The sequence below is a fragment of the Excalfactoria chinensis genome, chromosome 6 (assembly GCF_039878825.1).
Source record: "Excalfactoria chinensis isolate bCotChi1 chromosome 6, bCotChi1.hap2, whole genome shotgun sequence".
NCBI classification, from domain to species: Eukaryota; Metazoa; Chordata; class Aves; order Galliformes; family Phasianidae; genus Excalfactoria; species Excalfactoria chinensis.
The window spans coordinates 12,954,538-12,977,445 of NC_092830.1; the positions used below are offsets into that span (position 1 = coordinate 12,954,538).

The 22,908-nt window shown below is 43.6% G+C and overlaps 1 protein-coding gene across 4 annotated transcripts in view; it reads right to left on the reverse strand.

The window, feature by feature from the left end:
* Nucleotides 1-22,908, reverse strand: part of JMJD1C (jumonji domain containing 1C) — a 160,831-nt gene that overhangs the window by 137,481 nt on the left and 442 nt on the right. For 2 of the 4 annotated variants that reach the window (XM_072339726.1, XM_072339725.1), the window contains exon 1: nucleotides 8,290-8,494. The exons of 1 other annotated variant lie outside the window; for it this stretch is intronic. In XM_072339726.1, coding sequence (XP_072195827.1) covers nucleotides 8,290-8,439 — 150 coding nt within the window. In that variant the 5' untranslated portion in view covers nucleotides 8,440-8,494. Of the gene's footprint in view, nucleotides 1-8,289; nucleotides 8,495-22,908 lie in introns of those variants that run through there. One more of the 4 variants, XM_072339731.1, reaches the window with a different exon arrangement.

Sequence of the window (22,908 nt, forward strand, 5' to 3'; positions counted from 1 at the left end):
CCTGACTGTCACTAGAAGGAAATTTTGTCAAAACTTATAGGAAACAAAAGGAAGAAATTAATATAGGCTACAAATACCTGAAGGAAAAATACAGTATGAAGCAGCAAATCACCTGAACCATTTTCCGTTCATGCAAAGATACTGAAATTCCTTTCCATTAGCCAGAATTGATTATCTTTTCAAATACATCATGCAGAAGTTGATAAGTAACTCATTACACGGCAAAGTTAACCACCAGATTGAGAACTGCTTGTGACACTGTCTAAAAAGATTCACGTCACATTCTGACCCATATACCAATGCTAAAATATGACAGTATATGAGAGGATCAGATATGGTTTGCTGCCTGTTAATCTGGGTGGTCTGGCCTAAATATAAATATTTCATTATCCTTCCCCTCACATTTTTTAATCTTTACTCACTGCTTAACTGTCATTAAATAGATCACCATCATCCAGGTTTGACCAATACCTGGTATATTACAATACAAATGAACCCGCAACAGCTTGGTTGCCTTAACCGAAATAAAAATCATCAATATACTACAGGGGAGAAAATGTTTATGATTCAGAACTCATTTAAAATGTTACTTTATTTGCTGAAAACATTTAAATTCAACCTGACAGAATGAAATTAAATCTATCCAAAGAACCAGCAGGAAGGAAATAACACCCAGTTGCACGTCTCACTGCAGACAGCCATTTAAGATATGCAAACAAATTGCGCTTTGGAATAATCTGGTTCAGGCAGGCACTGAGGGCTGGTAGGGACTGACACGCTGAATGGATATCTCCAAGTTTCCTGGGTTAAGAAACAGTAAAGGAAAGCTGCCACACTGACACACACCAGGAAGGGAGCACGGGAAGAACAGAGCAGAGCTAATAGAATCATCCCTGGTGTGCAAAAAGCAAATAAGGGATACCTGTTCACTTGTACACCCAATGCAGCATGTCTGAAACAGCAGCAAATGGTAATGTAAACAAAGTGCAGCTAAAGTCTGACCCATCTTTGCCACAGGATGATGCAAAGTTCACCAAGATGGAAAAACAGATTCCTACAAACCCATTTAGGGAAAATCCAGCAAGGGCTATAAAACCCAAAGACCCTGCTGGATAAAGCTGCCCATCACTACAACTATAACAGTCAGGATGTAACAGAGTTGTACAGACAGGAGAGCTAAGTGTCACAGGGGCAGTCCATAGGATCGTGTGATGTGGTTCTAATTCAGCCTTCCATCACATCAGCTTCTGTATTTGACTGAAGTATTGGTAGCACATCCCCGTTACCTTCTAATTGTTTGCCAATCACTGTGAGCTGGAAGCCCAGCAGTCATGGAGCCCTTCCCCATGAACCATGTGCTCCAAGCATCCACTCCCTCTTGCCTCTGATGATCAAGCTGCCAAGGCTGACCAAGGCTGCACGATGAAAACCTTCCAGCTCTGCCTCAGAAAGAATTACAGATCAATGACAAACTCCAGGCAAACAACCCCACAAGACCGTCTAGAGGAACTAAGTTCAACATTATGCATTTCCTAAGATTGTGCCGACTCATTTGTCTGTTTCATATCAGCGCTGGGGTTGTTTTCTATATTTGCAGAGCGTAGTAACTTTAAGTTCTGTATTTCAGGAAAGAGAAGCCAATAACAACAAGAAGGAAGGAAATACACTGGAAGACTGCTTCAAAGCAAACCCCCTCTTGCCAATGTTCCTCTAACATACAGCTTTCTCTTCCTTCCTCACCAGACATGCAGGACTAAGGAGATTTGTCTTGGGCCACCTGGCAACGACTCAGCAAGCCATTTCTCTTTCGCAGAGCATCCCCGGATTTTAAAGGATCATTGTATTAAACAGCCTTATTCAGTCAGCACGAAAGAGAAACCTGGTGAGCCAACTGAACTCCTCCACCAGCAGCATCTACATGAGCTGTCACACACAGCAACATCAGCTGGCAGCAAAGCCCAGCTGCAGTCATTGCAACATCTACAGTAAATACACTGCTGATCAGAACGTGCACAAAGATCGCATTTACTCAGAAACATTATATGCAATGCTGTATTTGTGGCATCAGAGGTGTGAGCATTTTGACATATGGATGGCTTATGTTTCTCTTCGGCAGACTCTATTTCACATCTCTTTTTCCAGAACTTGCCTTTGCAAGCACGTATAGCACCAAAAAGACAGTGGATGATCATGTTGCAGGCTATGTTGAACATATACTTCCTTATTCAGTATGAATAAATATCATTCATCTATCTGCAGCACAAAACCCCTGCACAAGCTGAGCAGGTTAGGACATCTAGTAGCTACCACAATGCTCACAAAGGTATTTAAGCCAGTTTTCAACCACCTCATTAAGCCATGGGCCCAACAACCCTTCCTTCTCTTGGAAACACAGCCAGCTTCAGCTGCACCCGCCCTCAGCCTCCAGGTGATCCCATACCACCTCCTCAGCCTCAGCAACACCGCCTGGCATGCCATATGGTGAACCGACCAGGAAACTGTTCAGGGTTAAAAATTAAGCCAGCAGTGCCACCAAGAGAAATGTCTGTGGAACCACAGTCTCCAAAATGCCTAAAAATGTTGCTATGGTAGGGTACAGCTAGAGGCTTTCATGTTTATCCTGCAGCTCTTATGTCCAGGAAGCACCATACAGACCAACATCGGTTTCTATATGCACACAGGCAGCTTCCAAACAAGTAGTCAGGTTCCTCCATTCCACTTAATTCTGAAAAGTAGTAAGAAATATATACATATACATATACATACACTCAGATACATATATATTCCAAATAAGGCCATAAAGCAAAACACAGAAAGATCTCTGAAGTTCTTCCTCAGCTCTTATTCCATCATATGAAGTGAAAATAAATGGTATACAAGAATAACACATCAATTAAGGACAGCAACTTTCTGAATAAGTCACTATGGTGAAGTAAGGCGGCTTTAGTTCAGCCATGAACACTAATTTCCAGAAGGATCAGATGGATGACACACATCCATGCAGAGCATTCCTTAGCTCCTACTGAGGGAAGCTAGGATGGAAATACAGCTGCAGCAGTAGATATCAGCAAAACAAAACTGGGCAATAAAAATCACACTGTCGCAGAATGCCTCTTCCAAGACAGCCTCCTTGCTATCAGCTTCAGGCAAACTTATTAGGCCATCAGCAATGACCTTCCAGAAGAACCAGGAGTCCTACTGAAATGGAAGCTCAATTCTGACTCCAGCAGAGCTTCAGGACTGTTGGGGAAGTAAGCATGTCTGCAGCTCACCAACAGCAGGGCTGCAAAGCAGCTGAACTTACTTTGCACAGACTTTACAAGTACTACTTTCCCATCACTTAAGTTGCCGTCTAAGTCCTGCTGCTCTCTAGCAGGTTTTGAGATCTCGGCATCTCCACCAAATGAATGGCTCCTTACAAAGTGACTGCTCACTTGTAAAAGCCCTAAGATGGCTGTGCACCAGCCCTTTTAACAGACATCTAAAGGCTCCCATGAAGTTCAGGAGTTACAGTCTAATGTGAATGAGGAATAATACATTATTTGTAAGATGACCGCTTTCTGGATGAACGACGCACCCAATGCATCTCTCTGAATGCTCCTGGAAGATTTAAGTACAGGAATAAACTTTCCTTTTTCCATACCTCATCTATCACCACTTACTGAGAAACTCAATTAATAAACAAACCAATTAATTAACCTGTTCCCTAAATTAGAACACCTAAATTGTTTGTAATCTTGACATTCAATAAACCCTCAAAAATCCACCAGCACCAGTTAATTTATCTGTTGATTTCCACGTCCCAAAGCCGATGAGTACAAAAGCAAAGAGCAGGAGAGGCACAGGCAGCACAAAGCGCTGAGCCCCGCAGCTGGCTTCACAGGAGTGCTCCTGCATTTGATCTTTTTGTGAGGTTACCAGGAAACTGGAAACCAACCGCACTAACTCTGGGAGACAGATGAGGTGACATTCACAGACACAGGATGGCAAACTCAATCTTATTGGAAACACAGAGAGGAAACAGGAAGTTTTCTTTACTGCTGAGCCAAGAAAAGATTGCCCAGCTGATACGCACCATAACGCACAAGGCTCTGCTTGGCTTCTGCGCTCATCCAGAATAGCAGAAACAACTGAAAATCATCTAAATCCCTGCTGTTACTTTTTGTTTTCTCTGTCTCATTCCAAACCAAAGTCAGAACTCACGCAACACACATCCTGCAACAATATCCCCCGTCTGGATCCAGAGGCAGCAGTGATGTGACAAACCCTGGCATGTTTTTAGCATCATCTCCCAGAGCTGGAGTAAATAACGTGACAGGATCCTCACCAACAACTTGCTCTTCATCTTTACCCCAGATGCTAGCAGAGAAGCATGCAGTATTTCTAAAGCCCCTAACCACCACCAAGCTACACACAACTACATTAAAGCATTTTTCTTTATTTACTCTGTAGAATATTTTTGGAAGACATTCCTGCATCCTTCAGTACGTTACAAGGTTAACAAGTAAGAGCTGCTAAGCATATAATTCTAAAATAGGGAACAAGAAAAAACATTTCATCTTGAAACGGAATAACTCAAACACATTAAAAAAAAATAATACTACATTCAGCTTCTCCTTAAATAGTAGCTTAGTGAAAGGAAAATGGGGAACACACAAAACACAGCACTAAAATCAACGTATGGCAGGAAAGAAGCATAACACAGAAGCACAGTTGTGCGACTGTGTGACAAGGCCATACTGCAATCACCAAACTTCAGTTGTGAGCTGCCCTTTGTATAATCAACAAATACACAGACAGGTGTGGTTAGGCTGGTATTTTCCAGATTCCATAACCAGAAAGATTATCACAGCGGAAAGGGATAACCAAAAATAAATGAAAGCACTCACCCATGTCCTAGGCTAGCAAAAAAACTCCAAAAGGAGCAATCTCCAGGAAGAGATCCTTCCCCCGTGGCAGTCAGCCCTTAAATGGGGTCTAGGAAAGGTGCAGCCAGGCTCCATCCCTTCTGGTCACACACCAGAACTGCCCTCACCTGTGCTCCCAGGGCTGACTCAGTGCTCGCCTCAGGTGATCAATCAGAGGTTCGGGCTGTGTTTCAATAGTTCCCATATACCCTCACTTAGTTGTGAGGGCAAATTCAGACAAAAGACAGGGTTTGCCTTTATTCCCTTCAGATGGCTTCAGTAGACAGACTGAATTAACAGTACCTCATTAGCAAATTACTGTAGATGAAATATTACAAAAGTATGGTTTATCAGAATTATCCATGCAATTCCCCCCACTGCCGCATATAAACTGTACTGTAAATAAAAAGAAGGCATCTGCCCCAAGCCCTAAAGGTTAGGGTTTCACAAAGGATGTACGTGCAATATACCTGACCCATGATAATCTACTGCCACAATACGCTATCACAGGATACCTCTGTCAGAAGACAGTGAGGACTCCTGAAGCACTCAATTCTTGCCTTCCAAGGTGCAGACATCACAACAGCAGAACTGACACAGTAACTAAAGCACATGGGATTACAAATCACAACATTATATTTTTTAGAACGGACTGCATGTCATATATTTAAAAGCCTACTTCCATTCCCTCATAATAGAGAGCAGTCAGTGGGATATGTCAGTATATTCAATATGCAGCTGCAAACCATGAATGGTAACAGAACTCTGAAGTAGTTCCAAAAAGTAAAATAATTAAATGGATTTAAAATATACGTATATATACAGACGCACTCCACTAAACTAACACTTTTTAAGTGCAATATTGGAAATTCTCTCTGCCATGACCACATCAAATCTTGGCAGAAGTGACTCAATAGGCATTTTCCAACCTGTGCCCTAGAAAGCAACTGCTACAGGACAGCAGAGAGCAGGGGATCGTATGGCATTGCCCCTCCTCCTTCCTCCTGGCCGGCTCTTTCTCTGCTCTGGCTTATCGCTGCCATCACAGCAACAAGCAGCCTTTTCCAGACACTCAGCAGTAAGGAGAAATACAGTTCTTGGCTACCTCCAATAACACTCGCTGTTACTTAAGCAGAAAAGCACTTTGAATTCTGTCAGTAGCTACTGAAATGTATATATATATATATATATATATACACACACAGAGACCTGCATTTAAATAAAACTTCATTAGCCTGTGTTTTTTTGTTTGCGTGCTTTTAAATAAATACTCTTCATGCACCAGGAATGCTCAATAATGGAAGGTCAAGAGGTCTAGCTAACACAATGCGATTCAGACCATGAAAATCATCAACAAAACCACCAGGTTAAATTATGCATATTGCACCTGCAGAGCAAGTATGCTTTTTAAAACATCTGCACACATCACGGGATGACTAAGAGGCGCGGATTCCAAAGCAAGGCAAGAAGGGTTCCAGCATTTAGGAGCAAGAGCACTCATCTCCAAGAGAACCCAGGTACCTCACTTGCTTCCAAGTTTGCCCACACATCCCTAAGATTCTTCCCATTTACAGAACTGTTAGTCCATATATACCCATTTCCAAACGCTGACACTAAACCTGTGCTTCTGTTAGCTCTCAGCTTTTCCTCTCGCCACCAACCCCATCTTTATGCACCACCCACCCCATTTCCCATCACAACGCCATACCCGCACAGGGCTAACCAAAAGGCAGTGCTCATGAAGCCAGAACGAAGAGGTAATTCAGTACCAGATGCTCTGGAAACACCTCAGAAATGCCCTCCTTGTAGAGGTGGGCACTGTCTGTAATTCCATCAAGGCCATCCAGCTCAGAGGGACCAGAAGCCTACTGGCACACTAATAAAAACTGCCAGCAGGAATTACCACTTCACTCCAGTGATGAGCAGCAGAAGGGTCTGGAGCTGCTCACAGGGATGGCCACCTAAAAACAGAAGCCACGGATGCCTTGGAGCAGCTCTTACAGGCATTACACGTGGAACCAGGCCTGACAGGAAAATGCCACTGTTCTTCACAGGGGAGCAGGGGAAGAAGCTGCTCACACTGACAAATATCAACTAGAGAGAGATTAATTACCAGTGCAGAAGGACAGCCTGACCCAGGAAACCACCTGTTGTCAACAGAAGCCTCATCGCAGCTTCCTCCACTCTTTGTGATTTGTACCTGCTCCTGCCTTGGGGACAGAGAACAGGAAACAAGATAGCCACACGCTGTGCCCTGCGACTGTCCAGAGGCCTGGTACCAGCTGGTAGGGGAAGAGCGCTGGAAGAGAACACCGGGCCACCAAAGTTTGCAAGAGCAGCACACACACACAGTGGGCAGCAGTGCGGTACCTGATACCTGCTGAGTAAGAGGCAGAGTCCCTAAATGCTCTGGCTGAGTGCCCTTCGTTTCAGCCCTCCTTACGGCACCTCTACCCATTGAGCTCACAAATTACGGCTCTGCTTTACAGATACCAGCAAATAACTCCCTGCCCGCTATTAAGCTCTTCCATTATTGTATATGGGCCGTGGGAAATCCTGCCCTGTGTGAACGCTAGAGCAGGCTCTACAAAGTATTGCGAGCCACACTCACAGAGCCAAAGCTGAGACACGGGGCACCGCACTGATGGCCACGGGCAACATGAGTTACACCTGGAGAGCGAGGAAACAACCAACAACCCACAGCATAGTCCAGAAAAGCAGCAGCGTTTCAGGTGTTGCACACATTCTGTGTTCCAAACAAAGCCCAAAGCCCGGGCCGTGTGGAAGCCGGAGCCCCACGACGAGCCCTGTCCGGCACACGGAGCGGCGGCGGCCCGGAACCCCCGGGGCCATTCGCCCGACGACCCCACACCAACAGCAGCGCCGCGCCTCCCGCCGCCCCCGGCACACGCAGCACCCCGATCTCGTCCGCAGCCCGCGGACCGCAGCGGTGCGTGCAACCGCGCTTCCAGAAGCGCCGAGCGACACAAAAGCGGGGAACGAGACGGCCCCGCGCGCCGCAGCCCGCACGGCACAGCACGGCACAGCACGGCTCCGCCTCACCAACCGCGCGTTCCGCGGCTGCCCCCGGGAAAAGCGGCCGTGCCCCCCGCCGCGGTCCGGCCCCCCGCGCCCGTACTCGCGCCTCGAAGCGCGCAGTGACAGCGGACATAAAAGGAGCGGAAACAATGACATACCCGCGGCCCTCCTCGCCGCCGCGTCCCCTCGGCCCGGCCGAGCCCCGTGCGGAGCTCCCCGCGCTCGGCCCAGTTCCCCGAGCGCCCGGCGGGGCCCGGCGCCACCCGCCCTCCCGCCGCGGGGCTGTGTCACTCCGGGCCCGGCCCGGCCGCCCCCCCGCCTCGGCCCCGCAGGCTTCGCTTACCGCCAGGTCGGGGCTGTGAGAGTCCCGCTGCGAGACGGCGCGGATCACCCCGGCCCGCCAGCGCCCGCTCTCCACCGGCTCCTCGCCGCCGCCGACGCACAGGAACCGCTTCCCCACCAGCTCCGGCCGCGTCTCCACCGCCACCGCCATGGCCGCCGCGCAGCGCCGCCGCCGCCGCCGCCGAGCCCGCTCCGCCGCCCTACGGGCCGCCCATGGCGCGCGGCGGGGGCAGCGCGGGGCTCTTCCCTCAGCGCGGTGGGTCCGCGCCCCTCGGCCGGGCCGCGCCGGGGGCCGCTCCGCCGCTGCAGCGCGACGCAAACACCGCGGGGCGGGGGAGGGCCGGGGGCGCGCGCTCCCTCCCTCCCGCGCTCGCTCACCGCCGCGCTGCGGCCCCGACCACTCCGCCCACGCAGCCCACTGCCATGGCGACCGGCGCCACGCGCCGTCTCCCTCCGCCAGGCAGCGCGCGGGGAGGGGGCGAACGGCCGCCGCGCGGCAAAGAGTCCGGCGTCCCTCGGCCGCCGCGCCCGGCCCCTTCGGAGCTCCCGGGTCCCGGGGGGACGCCGAGGGGAGCTCGGCGCCCGGCACGGCCCAGGCGGCCGTCACCTGCCCGGCGCGGAGAGGGGAGAGGCCGGGCGGCGCGGCCACCCGTCCCGTCCTGGGCCCTGCGCCGTCCCCCGAGCAGCGGAGCGGAGACGCGGCGCCGGCCGCAGAGCCCGTCCCCGGGAAGACCGTGGGACCGGTCCCGCAAAAGGGCTGCGGGCACGGCCCCCTTCCCGAGGCTCTGCCCGCGCCTGGCTCTCTTCCTACGGAGGGGCAGTGCCGGGGAGCCCGGACACCGGGCTCGGGTACACCGATCTGGGAGCGGAGCACCGGGAGCCCGAGTGCTGCTGGCACAGCCGATTCACGGCTTCCAGTTCGAGACTGGATCCGCAAGCTGCTGCACTGCCTCTTCTTCCCTCCAGTTTAGATGTGTGTTACCTAAGCGGCCAAGCATCCATCTTTCCTTACTGCCAGCTCCGAGCTGTAAGGGAATGTTTATCCCTCGCAAGCTGTTAAAGGCACGAACTCCACAGCACCCCGCACGTGGATCGCCTTGTCCCACAGCCCCCAGTATCACCGTTAGGCACTGAGCATAGCGTGCCTCCACTCAGAGCTCCGGCTCTGCCACAAAGCACAGTCTCATTATGCACTGGTTCATCTCAATTCCTTCTTGTTCTGCTTGGCCTGAGTAGTAACACTGAGACTGAGTTTTAAGGTATTTTCCATCCTGATATCAAGCAAAGCAGCTCTTTTGAACTCCTGCTCTCTGCTGGAATGCCTGCTTTCAATAGGGCAGGTTAATGATCTCTCATCTAATGCTGGAAAGCAAATTTGAATAGCGCACTTTGTGAAAAATAGATTGTGAGGTGAGAGCAATAACTCAGAAGTGCCAGCCCAGCACATTCCCCTATTTTTCAGTGGAACAAATAACTTCTGGTACAAGAGAAGTTAATTAAAGAAAGAGAACAACAAGGAGTGTTAGAATATTTCACAAGGTATAACTCTTAGTAAGAACCCAGAGCTGCCCGGCACCACCTCGGCAGCAGACTGAGGGTGCACAGAGATGCGTTCCATGGAACTTGCAGAATTAAAATGCATCGCATTTGAGCAAAATGAGCCCTTCATTTGAAGGTAATGCAACCACTGAGCGAAAACCTGCAGAATGAGCAAAACGACACAAAAGTGTGGAGCACTTCATGAATAACAAGTATAAAAAGCAGTTACGAGGGCAACAAAATAAGTATTACTCATATCAAAAGTCTTTATAGTTTTATTAGATTCCCTCTTGTTTAGCCAAAGAGTAATTTGAGATTATTACTGAATTATACACTTAAGTAGATTACATTAATGTGCAACAAACCATAAAATATGCCAAAAAGGCTGAGTTACGTGATTGCAACTGGCTAAGCTTGGGAATTTATCATAGAGTGCTATGAAAACGAGAATACTTCAGAGTATTAAGAATCAAGTATTGTTTTATTTGTTCCAAATGAATCTGGTGTCATCACCTCACAAAGCGATGACACCAGCATAAAGTTCCAGCATAGCTCAGAACTCATGTCATTAATGTTTAGGTGTAAGTTCCAGCTGTCAGTTCCCAGATGCCAAGCAAAGCCATCAGGCCCTCTGCCCAGCTCTGCACCGTACCTCCCAGCATCTTCTTTGCTTCCTTCTTTTCACCATCCATCCATCTCCTCATGGAGCTGGAAACAGCAAGAGCGCTGAGTGCTCAGCATGCAGATAAATCAGCTCAGCCTCCAGCTGCAGCAGAACTTAAAGCAGTGGTGCTGTGCTGGGGCCTAAGCTCTGAAGATACAGAGACCAGCTTGTAAACGCTCTGTGCTCTATCATATCACATTGCAGTAGGATTTCTTCCTGCCTCAGAAGCCTTTGCAGGAGTCAGACCAATCAATAATCATCCCCCTTTCAAAGCAGTACCTCCTCTACATCCTTGACCACTATTCATGTAAATACTTGAACTGAAGACTTTAAATATCGTAATCTGTAGAAAGAAAGGATAAAGGGCAATATGGATGGATGCATCTTCTGAAGCAAATGGAGAAGGAAGCCTCCTCTCAATTTAATCTAAGGTGCCAGAGAAGTCATCTTCCCTGAGCTCAGCAGCAGCACTCAGAGACAGGCAACACCAAAACAGAGCTGATGTTGTCAAGCTTGGAGAATACTAAACGAAATCCAAGTGAAATGTTTCAAAATCAAGAGATCAGGAGGAATCCCGGTACCGCACTTCACTGCCTCTACAGCTTCTCCCTACTAAACAAACAAATCACCATTTGTTTGGGCAGATGCTTTCTTCCCCCAGATTTCCAGAGCTGTGGGGACTCAGAGCCAAGCGTCAGACCCACAAACCCAACAGCTCAGCCGTACCCCTCTCTGCACAACCCAACTCAAACTCACTCCAGCTCTTGCAATTTCTGTGCAGTCCCTGCCACGTCTCAGGCATTGGAAACTATTTCCTCTTGCTCTGTGGGTGCTTCTCCCCTCTCAGCCCACCTCCCACCTCAGCATCCTGTGTCTGAAGTGCTTGAGGCTGATACAAAAAAATCAGTTTTCTTCTATCCTTTCAAGCAATGAGAAAAGCTATTTCCATGATTTTGAAATCACTGCATCTTCCATCTTTTGCTGGAATTGAAAAGACATTAATAGTGCTGTTTCTATCTTCAACGAATGGCTTCTATGGCTATTTACCCCACTTCAGCTGGACATTCTATCACCTAAAAAGCTATCATACATGGAACGTTACTAATGACATCCTTGAAGTGTCACAGACTGCTAAATTACTTATTTATACCCACATATTCTCAGTTCCCCATCCCTGAAACTATATTCATAGGCCAGCAGCAAAATTAAGATCTTTACAAGGAGCTATTTCTAACTTTCAAGTCGAAGTACAACACAGCCTGTATTGTCAGTAATTGCACCTTCTGCATACAGATGAACACTTCATTTAGAAATGGCTATTTCCACTCCACAGCAAGAAAAATTCACCGAGGAAAGGAAAATGATGTTGCAGGCACAACCTTTAAGTGGAATAGATGTTGAATCAGCTCTCCCTAGAATTCTATGGTGTACACACTTAGATCCATTTTCTACTTCCTTAGAAGAAAGAAGAAAAACAAAAAAAAAAAACAAATATCACTATTTAAAGGCATCTATTTAACACAGGTGCAGAAGGAAATGCAAAAATGCACTGCAGAAGAGATGAGTCTTATAGGATTACATCCCCAGATCTCCCACTAACATCCCATACGGTGACTCACTACTGCTTATCTCTGATTGTCTACAGCTGCAGCTGCATTCAAAGCTGTTGGCTCACCAATCCTGATCCTTTCCTGTGCATCAGACTTCTTACTTGTAAAAGGGCTGCAAATTTACTGCAGTGTTTACACTGCAGGTAAATACACCACCGCTCTCCACACCCACCTATTGCCTGCAGGACTTCCTTAATGTCATCCTAGCTGTGGCTACTGCACACAAAGGAGGAAGATTTCAGCTTATTGTATTTGCAAATCACTCCAACCACATCTGTACTAGAAAACATTGCAATTCACATGGTGCCGCTCTATCAGTGCTGACAACAATATGGAATGCTGTGGGGTTGTTTTACAGTGAATTTGCAACTGAGATGAAAACAAGACATGCTCTGACTCTAGCATTTCTTTCTCTTCCAGTTAATGAGGTGTGTAGCATCTGCTGAGTCACAGCCTGAAACACTGATTGAGCACCTGGGGAAAGGACTGAGTCAGCCCTAGGAACACTGGTGAAGGCAGTCCAGCTGTGTGGCCAGAAGAGATGGAGTCTGTCTGCATCTGTCTTAGACCCCATTTAAGGGCTGACTGCCACTGGGGAAGGATCTCTGGTTGGAGATCCCTCCATTGTGGATCCTGTGATCCTTAGAGACAGGTGAGCACCTTTGTTTTCCTTTGCAGTACCATCCCATTTGTGCTGGTCCCTTTGCTGTTTCATTCCTGTATTGTCCTTACACCACGTTAGTCTTTCTGTTAGTAACGTGAGGAATAACCGAAAGATGGATGACTAAATGGAATAAACCAGAGAATCACAGAATGGTTTGGACTGGAAGAGACCCTAGAGATCATCCAGTCCAACTGCCCTGCTGAGACATCTTTCATTTGATCTAAGCTTTGTCCAACCTGATACTGAACACTTCCTATGAACAGGCATCCCCAACTTAAATATAGCTTTCTGTGCATCCCCTCAAAAATGTGTTGACTTCTTAAGGTCTATCTGCCTACTCAAAACTAAGCTATCTAAGGACAGTGCATCAGGTAGCAGTGTAACTATAGAAATACTTGTTCCATACAAACTCCTAAAACACCAACTTCATGGGTTATTTTGCTCCTTGTTATGTAACACTAAGATGTTGTTATCTTTTTTTACTGTGATGAGGCTTTGAAAACCAGCAGATTGACAACAGCAAGAAGAAAAAAACTTGTGGAAACAATTCTTCTGTATGTGAAGCATCCACCCCAGGTTAGTATCGGACTCCTTGTAGAATTTCATTGTGTGATGAATTAATGATGCCTAATTAATCACTTTATAATTACCACTAAAATAAATGTATCCATTCTCTTTGAATTAGGAGCTGGACCAGGATGTTTATCCTCACTGGGGGTAACTAATATATTACATGAGACCTTGACTAATAAAGGTAACACAGGGAAAGGAGGGACTGAAACCTTCTGTTTCAACTGAACGCTTGAAGTGTTGTGAGCACCTTCAGCAACCCTGACTCAGGAGGCAAAATCATTAAAGCTTGATTAATACTCAAATCTCAACTAAAGCTTCTCATGCACTCTAAAAAAACAAGAGATCAGCATTAAGGACTGTGTCATTGCTCTCATGCCCGTAACTTCCTCCCTGCTGAATTTCTCCAGTCTACTTGCAAGTTGCTGCGGCTTTGACATTTCTGGAGGTAAGGGCTTTTGCTGATAGCAGCTTTAGGTTGAAATTCTTTGGATGTTGGTTTTACTCTGACATACCTACAACAGGTAATGGTTACAGTAAAGATGTAACTTAGAAGACTATTGCATGATGCACAATAAAAAACTAATTAGATATCCGGAAAGCTGGGAAAGCTCCATATCCAAGATGGGAGATAACTGAGTTTAGTTATCACTAATTATGTGCTAAGTAGGAAAGGTTATTTTAAAACATTATTTATGAGTACTTCCTTGTTGGGTGAGTGGAAACAGAAATGCCATGTCTTTCTGACATCAGGGTAGAGAGAAAAGTTCATGGAAGGTCATTTGAAGAAAAGAGATCATCTAGCTAATGCTGTTTTTTTTTAAAGGTTCAACACTATCTTTTCTCCTCAGTTTTTTGTTCTTTTTCTTTTAACATCTTCCACTGCGATTCCATACAAATTCCTTCACATTTTCTTAATGTAATAGTATTACTTTTGCAATATCATAATCTATGTATCGTGAAAGGACAATTTCTTGATATCATCTTTGTCCACACCAGTAACCATCACACGTGGTATCTACCATTTAACTAACTCTTCAGACTGCTATTTTTATTCATGAAATGATAGTTCTTTCTTCCTGCCAGCAGATTAGCTCAAAATTGAATTTAAAATGATATATAGGTTTCTTTCTTATATTCCAGCCACCAGACTTGTTAAGTTTCTGTGTCAGGAAAGGCAACAAATTAGTGTTGTGTCCTACAGCTCAGTAATAACCGTTATTAAATAACATTTACCTGTTTGGTACAAGTTTTCTCAACATTTCATAGTGTACAGGATGCAGATGCAGAATGTTACTGATTCCATGCTGATTAAGCGATAGGGTTTCCTAATTTTTTTCTGGCCCTGTTATCAAAATTATCAGAATTTTTCTACTGAGCTAGTAGTATCTCCATTTAATTTGCTGTTCACATTTAGGCGTGTTCCAAAGTCTACCTGTTACATTTGTTCGGGCTATTCTTAAAACTAGCCCAGAAAGGGAACTGATTTAAGACTCCTTAATGTAAGAACAGCAATGAAACTTTACATCTTCTAATGACAGTCTGAGAAGTGCACAAGTCTGGTCTACCTTGCCAAAGTTTACCCGGTAGATAGCTCTTGTCCATAGCAAACCAGCTCTGTGGGTGCAGGCATAAACCAAGGAGTTATTTATCTCCCTGAAGCCCCAACTATAAGTCAAGGTCAAAAATTTACATAGGCGCTTGTTCTGTTGCCAAAGCATCAACTGACAGTAAACATGACTGAATTGGGATAAACATTATAGGATTGAAGGATCTGTGAAGTATTCAGTCCTCAGTACTTGCAGGTATCTGCCTTGCTTTTACTTCTAGTGTAAATGATGCAAGATCACACTTCTTCGTATGATTATTCTTCCTGTTGCTAAGGTCATCTACACCTGAAATTTCTATTATTTTAAGAAACAAGTCTTTTCAAAATTCTGCCTATGCAAAACACTTGTCTGCTACTGTCCAGCAACATTTTATAGAATGATCTGCAGGGATCCCAAGGAACATTCTTCTTCAGGATGTGCAGATTTTTAGTATTCAAAAGCTCTCTATACAATATCTGCTGAAGAAACTTGAATGAGTATTTTCTAGCATTTTTAATTTCATGCAGGACACAATTGCCCAAGGGCTCTTCAGGAGACTTAACTCCCTTCCTTGAATGATCTGAAGGTGGCCTTGCTCTTAGTATCAAATCCTAAATCCAAGAACTCAATGGCTGCCAAACTACTGTACTAATGATTCACATCTACACCTACACTTGGGTATTGATCATACTTCAAGAGTAATAGGCCAAAATACTAGTGGGCTCTGGTAACAGAAATAGCTGAAGAGGATGAATAGGCAATAAAAATAAACCTTTGTGTCCTAGGCATCTATTTGTCTTCTCCTTTCATATTTCTTTCTCTTTCAACCACATTTGACTCCAAACTATAAAGCATCTGAGTAATCTTCACTGTAATGAGAGAACAAAACAGGCAAAAACTTCCCTGGTACAAGTTGGCCTGTATCTAAAACTTCAGTAGGTAACTTGGACTTCAGGAAATGCTGGGAAATTGATTCTGCTGGCTTTGTAATTCAGGTGAAGCTATTTTCCTGAATCAGGATTTACATGAGCTTTACTTGAGATGATTCAGAAAGGTAGTATTTCAAGGAAGGTTGTGAGCCAGCTGGTGTGGTTACACTGATGGTCCAGATTGGGGAGTGACAGTCCCTTAGTAGGAAGAAGCCTTATACAGCTCTTATTAAATCTGTAATTTGGGACACCCATCTGCCCTGACCTAATGCAAATCCATTGCCTTTTTCTTTCTAGAATTAGTAACAACAGAAGGACAGAATGAAAGTTCAAGGAAATGGTTATAACAAACACCTTGTGTTGGATTTGAAGTCTCTTAGTATCTCCAGTTTTCTCATGTTTTAGTCTGCTTTGAACCCTGTGTATAAGCTGTGTCCCAGCAATCCAACGCTTCATGTTTCATGTTGTTTAAGTGATCTTTGTTACATAAAATGAGCCTGAAGGCATATACCTTGTGGTAGCTGGTAATCCAATTGGAGACTGAACTCATTAATACAAGAGATCTTAGTGGTGCGTACAGTTGTGATGCAAATCATCTGCAGGGAAATGGAATAAGTTAGAATATCTTCCAATTTTCGCAATAGCTGAAAAATTCTTTGGTGCTAATGTTCATGGAACGTGGTACTTGCTTTGTACCTGAGAACCAAGCAGGTCAACCACTTAATTGAATTCTACAGCCACTTAAAGTCATAAAGGCTATTTCATGTTTCTTCATTCAGCTAATTAATGTGCTTAAATGTTGTACATCAATCATTTGTGCAGCTCCTGAACACTTCAGAGAGCAGTTACTGAGGTTCCTCATTTTTGGGTTGCTCTCTGAGGTACATTTTCCTGTGTATTATTTCTAGTTTTCAGATCTTGGTGAATTGTTCCTTCAAATTGTGTTTAAGAATGAAAAAAAAATGAAAAAGAGCATGTGAAAGAACAGCATCCATGTAGGAATATGGCTAAAAGCAAAACATAACAAGCCAGCTCCCGTTTCCCATTTTGGACTTGTTGGACTGTGACTTTTAGTGTTGATTTTTTTGCTAGTTAATAGTACTTTCCAACTACTTCTTGGAGCAAATAGGTATAGAAAAAAGGGTGTAGCTCTGTGGTAAGAAGTTGTGATTTGTCTAGACAAAGCTTCCTTGACATAATCTAGGCAATTGTTCCCAAGCCTCTTGCAGGCTACCAGTATGGAGCAGCTAAAGCAGTAGTGTATTTATGCCTGCTAAACCAGAATTTCTGCCTGTTGTCTTTCCTGCCTTCATCACTTTCCACTGCTATAGTCCAGCTATGTTATACCAGGACATTAAACACTCAGTATCCAGAATGTCTAGACAGGCTGAGAGACTGTCTGTGCTCCACTTTTCACAGAGGAACTGCATTCAACTTTCCTAAGAACTAAAAGACTATTTGGAAAAAGGCGGTGGCAAAGTTCCTAGTACAAGACACATCTTTTAGCTGCTTTCTGAAACAAACAACACAGTCTGGTAGGGATTTCCAACAGTGCATGAAATTCCTGCGTGAGCTTCCCCCTGCTCCCCAGACAGGCTTTAGACCTTTGATAATTACCGCTAATGTCTAAAACAGTTTGTGCGGTTGTGCTCTAAATATACAAGATTATACTCAAACTTATCACGTTAGCTGGTAATGTCATACTAAAATAATGAGGAAAAAAGACTAAAAAATGTTTTCTTTGCCACAAGGGATGTTAAGGTAGAAATAAATGGTTTCTATTTCAAGTACTGTACCTGTGAGAGAAGAAGATATATTTTGCTATGCGGAACTGCTAGTTTAAGCAATATTAAACAAGAAAACATATAAAGTATATTTCTATATAACCTTTGTTTGTTTTCTGTATTATTGGGCTCAGATACATTCTATATAAAAAGAAAATACTTGTTTCCTGCAAGGTAGGAATGAACCTTGTCAGAAATTTGAAAATTGACTTAAGAACGCATAAATTGCTGTGGAGGATGTAAAATCATTGTGATGGATGCAAAAGAGCTCTTCAATATATCAGTTAGAGCGTACCGAGAACCACTGTCTGGAAACTAAATACAAATTCAAAGTTGAAAAGCACGTGCTTAGTTTCCTCTAGGGAGGACTATTATTTACTGATAAGAATATCTCAGTGTTCTGATGGCTTCAAGTCAATATCCTCTACATGCAGTGCTTCTCCAGGAAAACAAAGGTGATCTGACTCAAAATATAAATAAAGGAGTTCTGTGTTTGGAACTTAAATTGGGTGAAATGATTTGATATACAGAGTTTTAACATCTGTTTAAAAAAAAAAAGCCAACAAAATACCTCTTTCCCCATATTGACAGAGAATGCAGAGAGGAAAGCTCTTAGGGCAAAAAGAACCCAAGGAATGAAAAAACTAAGCACTGCTCCAACAAAATTTGGGATACCAAAAAGTTGGCGTAATAAAGCAGCTTCCTGAAATGCATTTGGTGGTCACCAGTTTCTGACTAGATTTGTTTTAGGAAAAAACAGTGCAGACTTTAAAAATAAAATAAATCAATTTTAAGAGTAGCTTTAGGTTGTACATAGGGATTGCTATTATGGCTCATAGTTGTGGTCCATCTGGTTAACTCTTCTAGATAATCATACTGTTTCATAGTGCGAGAGGGGTTTTCTTTTTCTTTTCACAATAGCTCAGTGCCTTTTGCTGGCAGCTTTTTGACTTGCTGTACATCCTTCAGCTCTATTCTGGGGTTATGAGTGTGGTTTTGGGCTGTGCTCCTCGTGAAAGAATGAAATCTAATGGAAGTCTAGAAAATGTGCCATGAGAATTGGGGTTCCTATTTTTTTCCTTCCAGGAAAGCTGCAATCATTTAAGTACTGGTTTCAGTTTTAAAGTTGCTGCAAAAGGAAAATAACAATCTTTCTTCCATGCTCAGGGAGACAGGATTAAAAGTTCTGACTGCCCATTGACTCAGCTTAAATTTGATACTAGAAAAACCTTCCTAGCAGGACAATGAGTAGTAAAAATAGCCTAGAAAAGTTGCGTGATGTCAGGTAGGTCAACCATCTGACCACATGACGTGGTTGGTTCTTCATCAGATAAACTTGGCGTCTTTTCTGGTTCTGGGATTTTTTCGCCCCTACCTCTTTTGGGCTGATGGCCATGGGTTGATGTTCCATTCAGCTGGAGGCTACGACTTTCTGCAAATGGATATTGTGCTGAACAAGGTTCTAAATGTTGCCAAAGAATGTATATCTCGTCTTCATTTAAAGTAAAATATATCAGCCAGTTCAAAAGGTAAACATTGTACCTTGATAAAATGCAGCTGGTGCACAGATGAGCTTAGTCAGCAGACTATAAAATAGCATAAATTTTCTGTTGTGATCACAAACATCAAATGCAGAAAGTGTATTTTAAAAAATCTCCAACAGATTGCTATAATCATTAAATTTGATGCGTCACAATGAGCAATGGGATATAGCTGAAATGATACTACCTAGACCAAAGCTTCCTGTTTGTCTCAATACATGGAGAGGGTGGATCATCAGATACCAGTGTGCATTTCTTTATTGAAAACGGATTTGTTTTCATGAGAGAGGCATATATTTACTGTAACATTCAGCTGCAGCTTTTGAACAAGTTAGCATCTTTAATGTCATTCTACATTGAAACAGGGAAAATAGTTTATATGAATCTGTCTTGTGGACTCCCTATTGAGATGCACTTAAGCATAACTCTGGAGTGTGGTTACACTTATCGAACTGGTAATGCTTGCAGGTCTGTGTGTAACGCATGTCAAAACCCATTCTAACTGTAGCTTATCAATACTGGAGAAGGGGAGTGATAGGTGTAGCAGCACTCTTGATTTGTAAGAGTCTCTCAGATACTCTCCACAGTTTGGGAATTAGCTCCTCCCTGTTGCCTCTGCTTGCCCTTCCAGGGCTGCATCTCATGTTTTAAACTTCAAATGGAAGCAATACGGTAAAACGGACATATGGCTGCTGCCAGAAATACAAATCTCAAAAGGAACTGTTCTGAACTTTCCCCTTCCTTTGCAGATCACATTTCCCTAAAGAAAAAAAAAAGAGATTCTAAGGGGTGCTTTCCTGCTCTTCTGTTTCTGCTGCAAAACAAGGAACCGGAGGCATTTAATCCATTGCAACCTCCTTAGCAATTAGTCTTCAAAAACCGATACAATTAATCAACATTTGTACAATAGACCTTTTAGCAGCACAGTAAATTGTTAATGCAAAAGAAAAGTAAGCATAGAAAATCTAATATTTGCACTTTTAATCAGATAATATTCTAACTGAATTGCCAGATTATGTTCTATTGCTCTGCAATCAAATCAGGCTTGTGCTGAAATGATGAAAATGCTTTGGCTTTTTATTGACTGAAGGGCTGTTTTGGTCAAATAAGGGTGCTGGACATCCCTTTGTAGTCTTGGGGGGCAGGGACATCTCTCATCCTGTTCTTGTATTTACTACTTTCCCCCTGCTTGCAAAAATATCCTACTATGCAGTTCATCCCATAACCTCAATTAGATGGTGTTTTCAAGTTTTGTATTTGCTGGTGCATCTGCAGAATTCAAGAGGAGAATCTTATTAATGAATATAGAAGCAAGAGCTGTAAAAGGAATATCAGATAGTGAAAGTTAGCTAACCTTTACTGTTAGTCTCATACATGGAAAAATGCATGACTAGTTAAATATTTGAAGGAAGCATAAACCACAAATTTCAACCATGTTTTCATCGTTAGTAAGTTTTAAAAACAATATCAACTTAGGGTAATGTAAGAAAAAATCATCCGTACATCCATTCTGTATTTTGTTGTATCATCTGAACCATATTCTGGCTCCAAAATAGCAAACATCTCTGGTATGATTCAGTGACTGTGACAATGGCTTGTTGGGTTGGTTGGTTTGTTTGCTTGTTAAGGCCCCAAGTGAAAACCTCAAATTGTCCTGTATCTGATATGTATATAGAATTTGCTCACATCAAACAACACAAGTAAAAAACAGCAAGGCAATTAACATACGAATGTTTTGGGAGCAGTGTTGGAAGCCGTGCTCTCTGCAGGGAGTTCATTCTCACAGCAAGGGGACAGAACCCAAAACCTCTATAGTCCAAAAACCAGTTTGTGTCTTCCTAAACATTGCTCAATTTCTGTTTTCACAGCTGCAACATCGGAAAAAATGTTTATTTGCCTCTAAAGGAGGTGAAAGTTAAACATTAATGTTTGTATGCATACATTCTGTTACACAAAAGTAGTCTGAAGAAAATGGAGGGCTGCTGATCTTCACCAGAGGTTTTCTAAATACTGTTAAAACTATTTAAAGTGACTTCTAGATATATTACGTGGCTTTTGTGCAGGACTTAAAAATATCCTATAGATAGCTGTAAGTCTTCCTTACATAAAAATAGACGTACGGGTAAGACATATCCCAGGTCTGAATAAGTACATGGTATGGATTTAATTGCTGCACCACTCCCTGTGTTTCTGCAGTTCAGGGGAACGGATTATCATTCCATACAAGCTAGAAAACAAGGAAGTCCATGTGGCATCCTCATGTCTGTCTCCTGGGGATCAGGCCAACATTCGTCAAGTTTATTGCACTGAATTCAGTCTCAAAATGTTCTATGAGACAAAGCAACCTTCTTAGGAAGATAAATTCCCTTTAGGATCCATCTGCCTTTATCTTTAAAATAAATAAATAAAAATTGCCTCTTTAAATGTAAATGCAGCTTTTCACCAGAGACAGTATTGCCATGGCAACAAACACAAGAAAAATAAATGTCTTCACTCAAAATAAAGAGTGGTTTTCTCTCAAACATACTTTATACAAAATAGAATACATAGCTATGGGTTTGATGCATACAATTCTTTTGGACCGTAAGAAAGAGTATCACTCTCTTCCTAGAAAGGCTCTCTGAGATGACTGAACACGGAATTGCTTATAGAAAAGAAATCTACTATATACTTCTTTAATAGAATACAAAGTAGAGCTCTCATCTCACAGTTTGCTCTAGATGGTTTGGAATGCTACAGACTCCAATGGAGCGTTATGCAGGCAGCAGGATCCGCCTCTGCAGTAGAGTTTACAGAACTGGAGTCTAAAATGTAATCTCTCTGAGCTAATTCATATTTCAAATCCTTTGCTGTTCAAGGTTGCTTTATTCAGCCTAACGCTAGAGAGGATTTTATTCAAGGGAAATATAGCAGTTCAGATTTCTGCTTTCACTGAATGCAATAAAGAATACATTCAGTGTAGGCCTGTTTTTAGAATAAGGATATTGAGCAGTATATATATATATATATATATATATATATATTTTCCCCACAGATTCCTCTCTACCATTTTCTGCACCTGGTCCCCTCTGAGGTCAAAATAAGGAGACAACCCAGGTGGCCAACATCATTATTTTCAAGACCTCAATACCTGCACAGAAAGAGTAAAATTTGTTTTTATGTTGTTGTACGCTCTTCTACTTCAAGCTTCAAATGTCACAGTCTGCAACTATAGCAAAAGTTTTCAAAGACTGTAATTGTTGAAACATTTTGTGTATTTCCCCACTTCTTCCTTTCATAAATCACTTTCAGCCATTTGACCACGTGAATTGTGTTTGAAGGCTGCAGAGGAGTGAAAATGCCTTTGTTTGGATTTTGCTGGTGCGAGCACTTGAGGAATTGCAGCACGTGCCCATGGAACAGAAAGCGCCTTGCGCAGACTTGGAACCTCTGATCTGAATAAGCCAACAGTGTATGGAGTGTAAGCCATTCTTACTCCCTATATGGTAGGAAAACTGTATTATCTCTGCAGATGTTTTATAGAGCTGGTGTACCATGAAGTGCCCAGCTTCACCCACATGTCCCTGACAGGTGAGACGTGCTAGCCCTCAATCTCAGCAAGGTGTCTGGGCTGGGTCATGCTGATAACCATCTTGCCTAGCGTCCTGCCTCACAGTGACAAGGGAAAGAACTGGGCGAACAGACACCAGTCCTTCCCAGACGTGTCCTCCCAGTCACCCGTAGCTTTGGA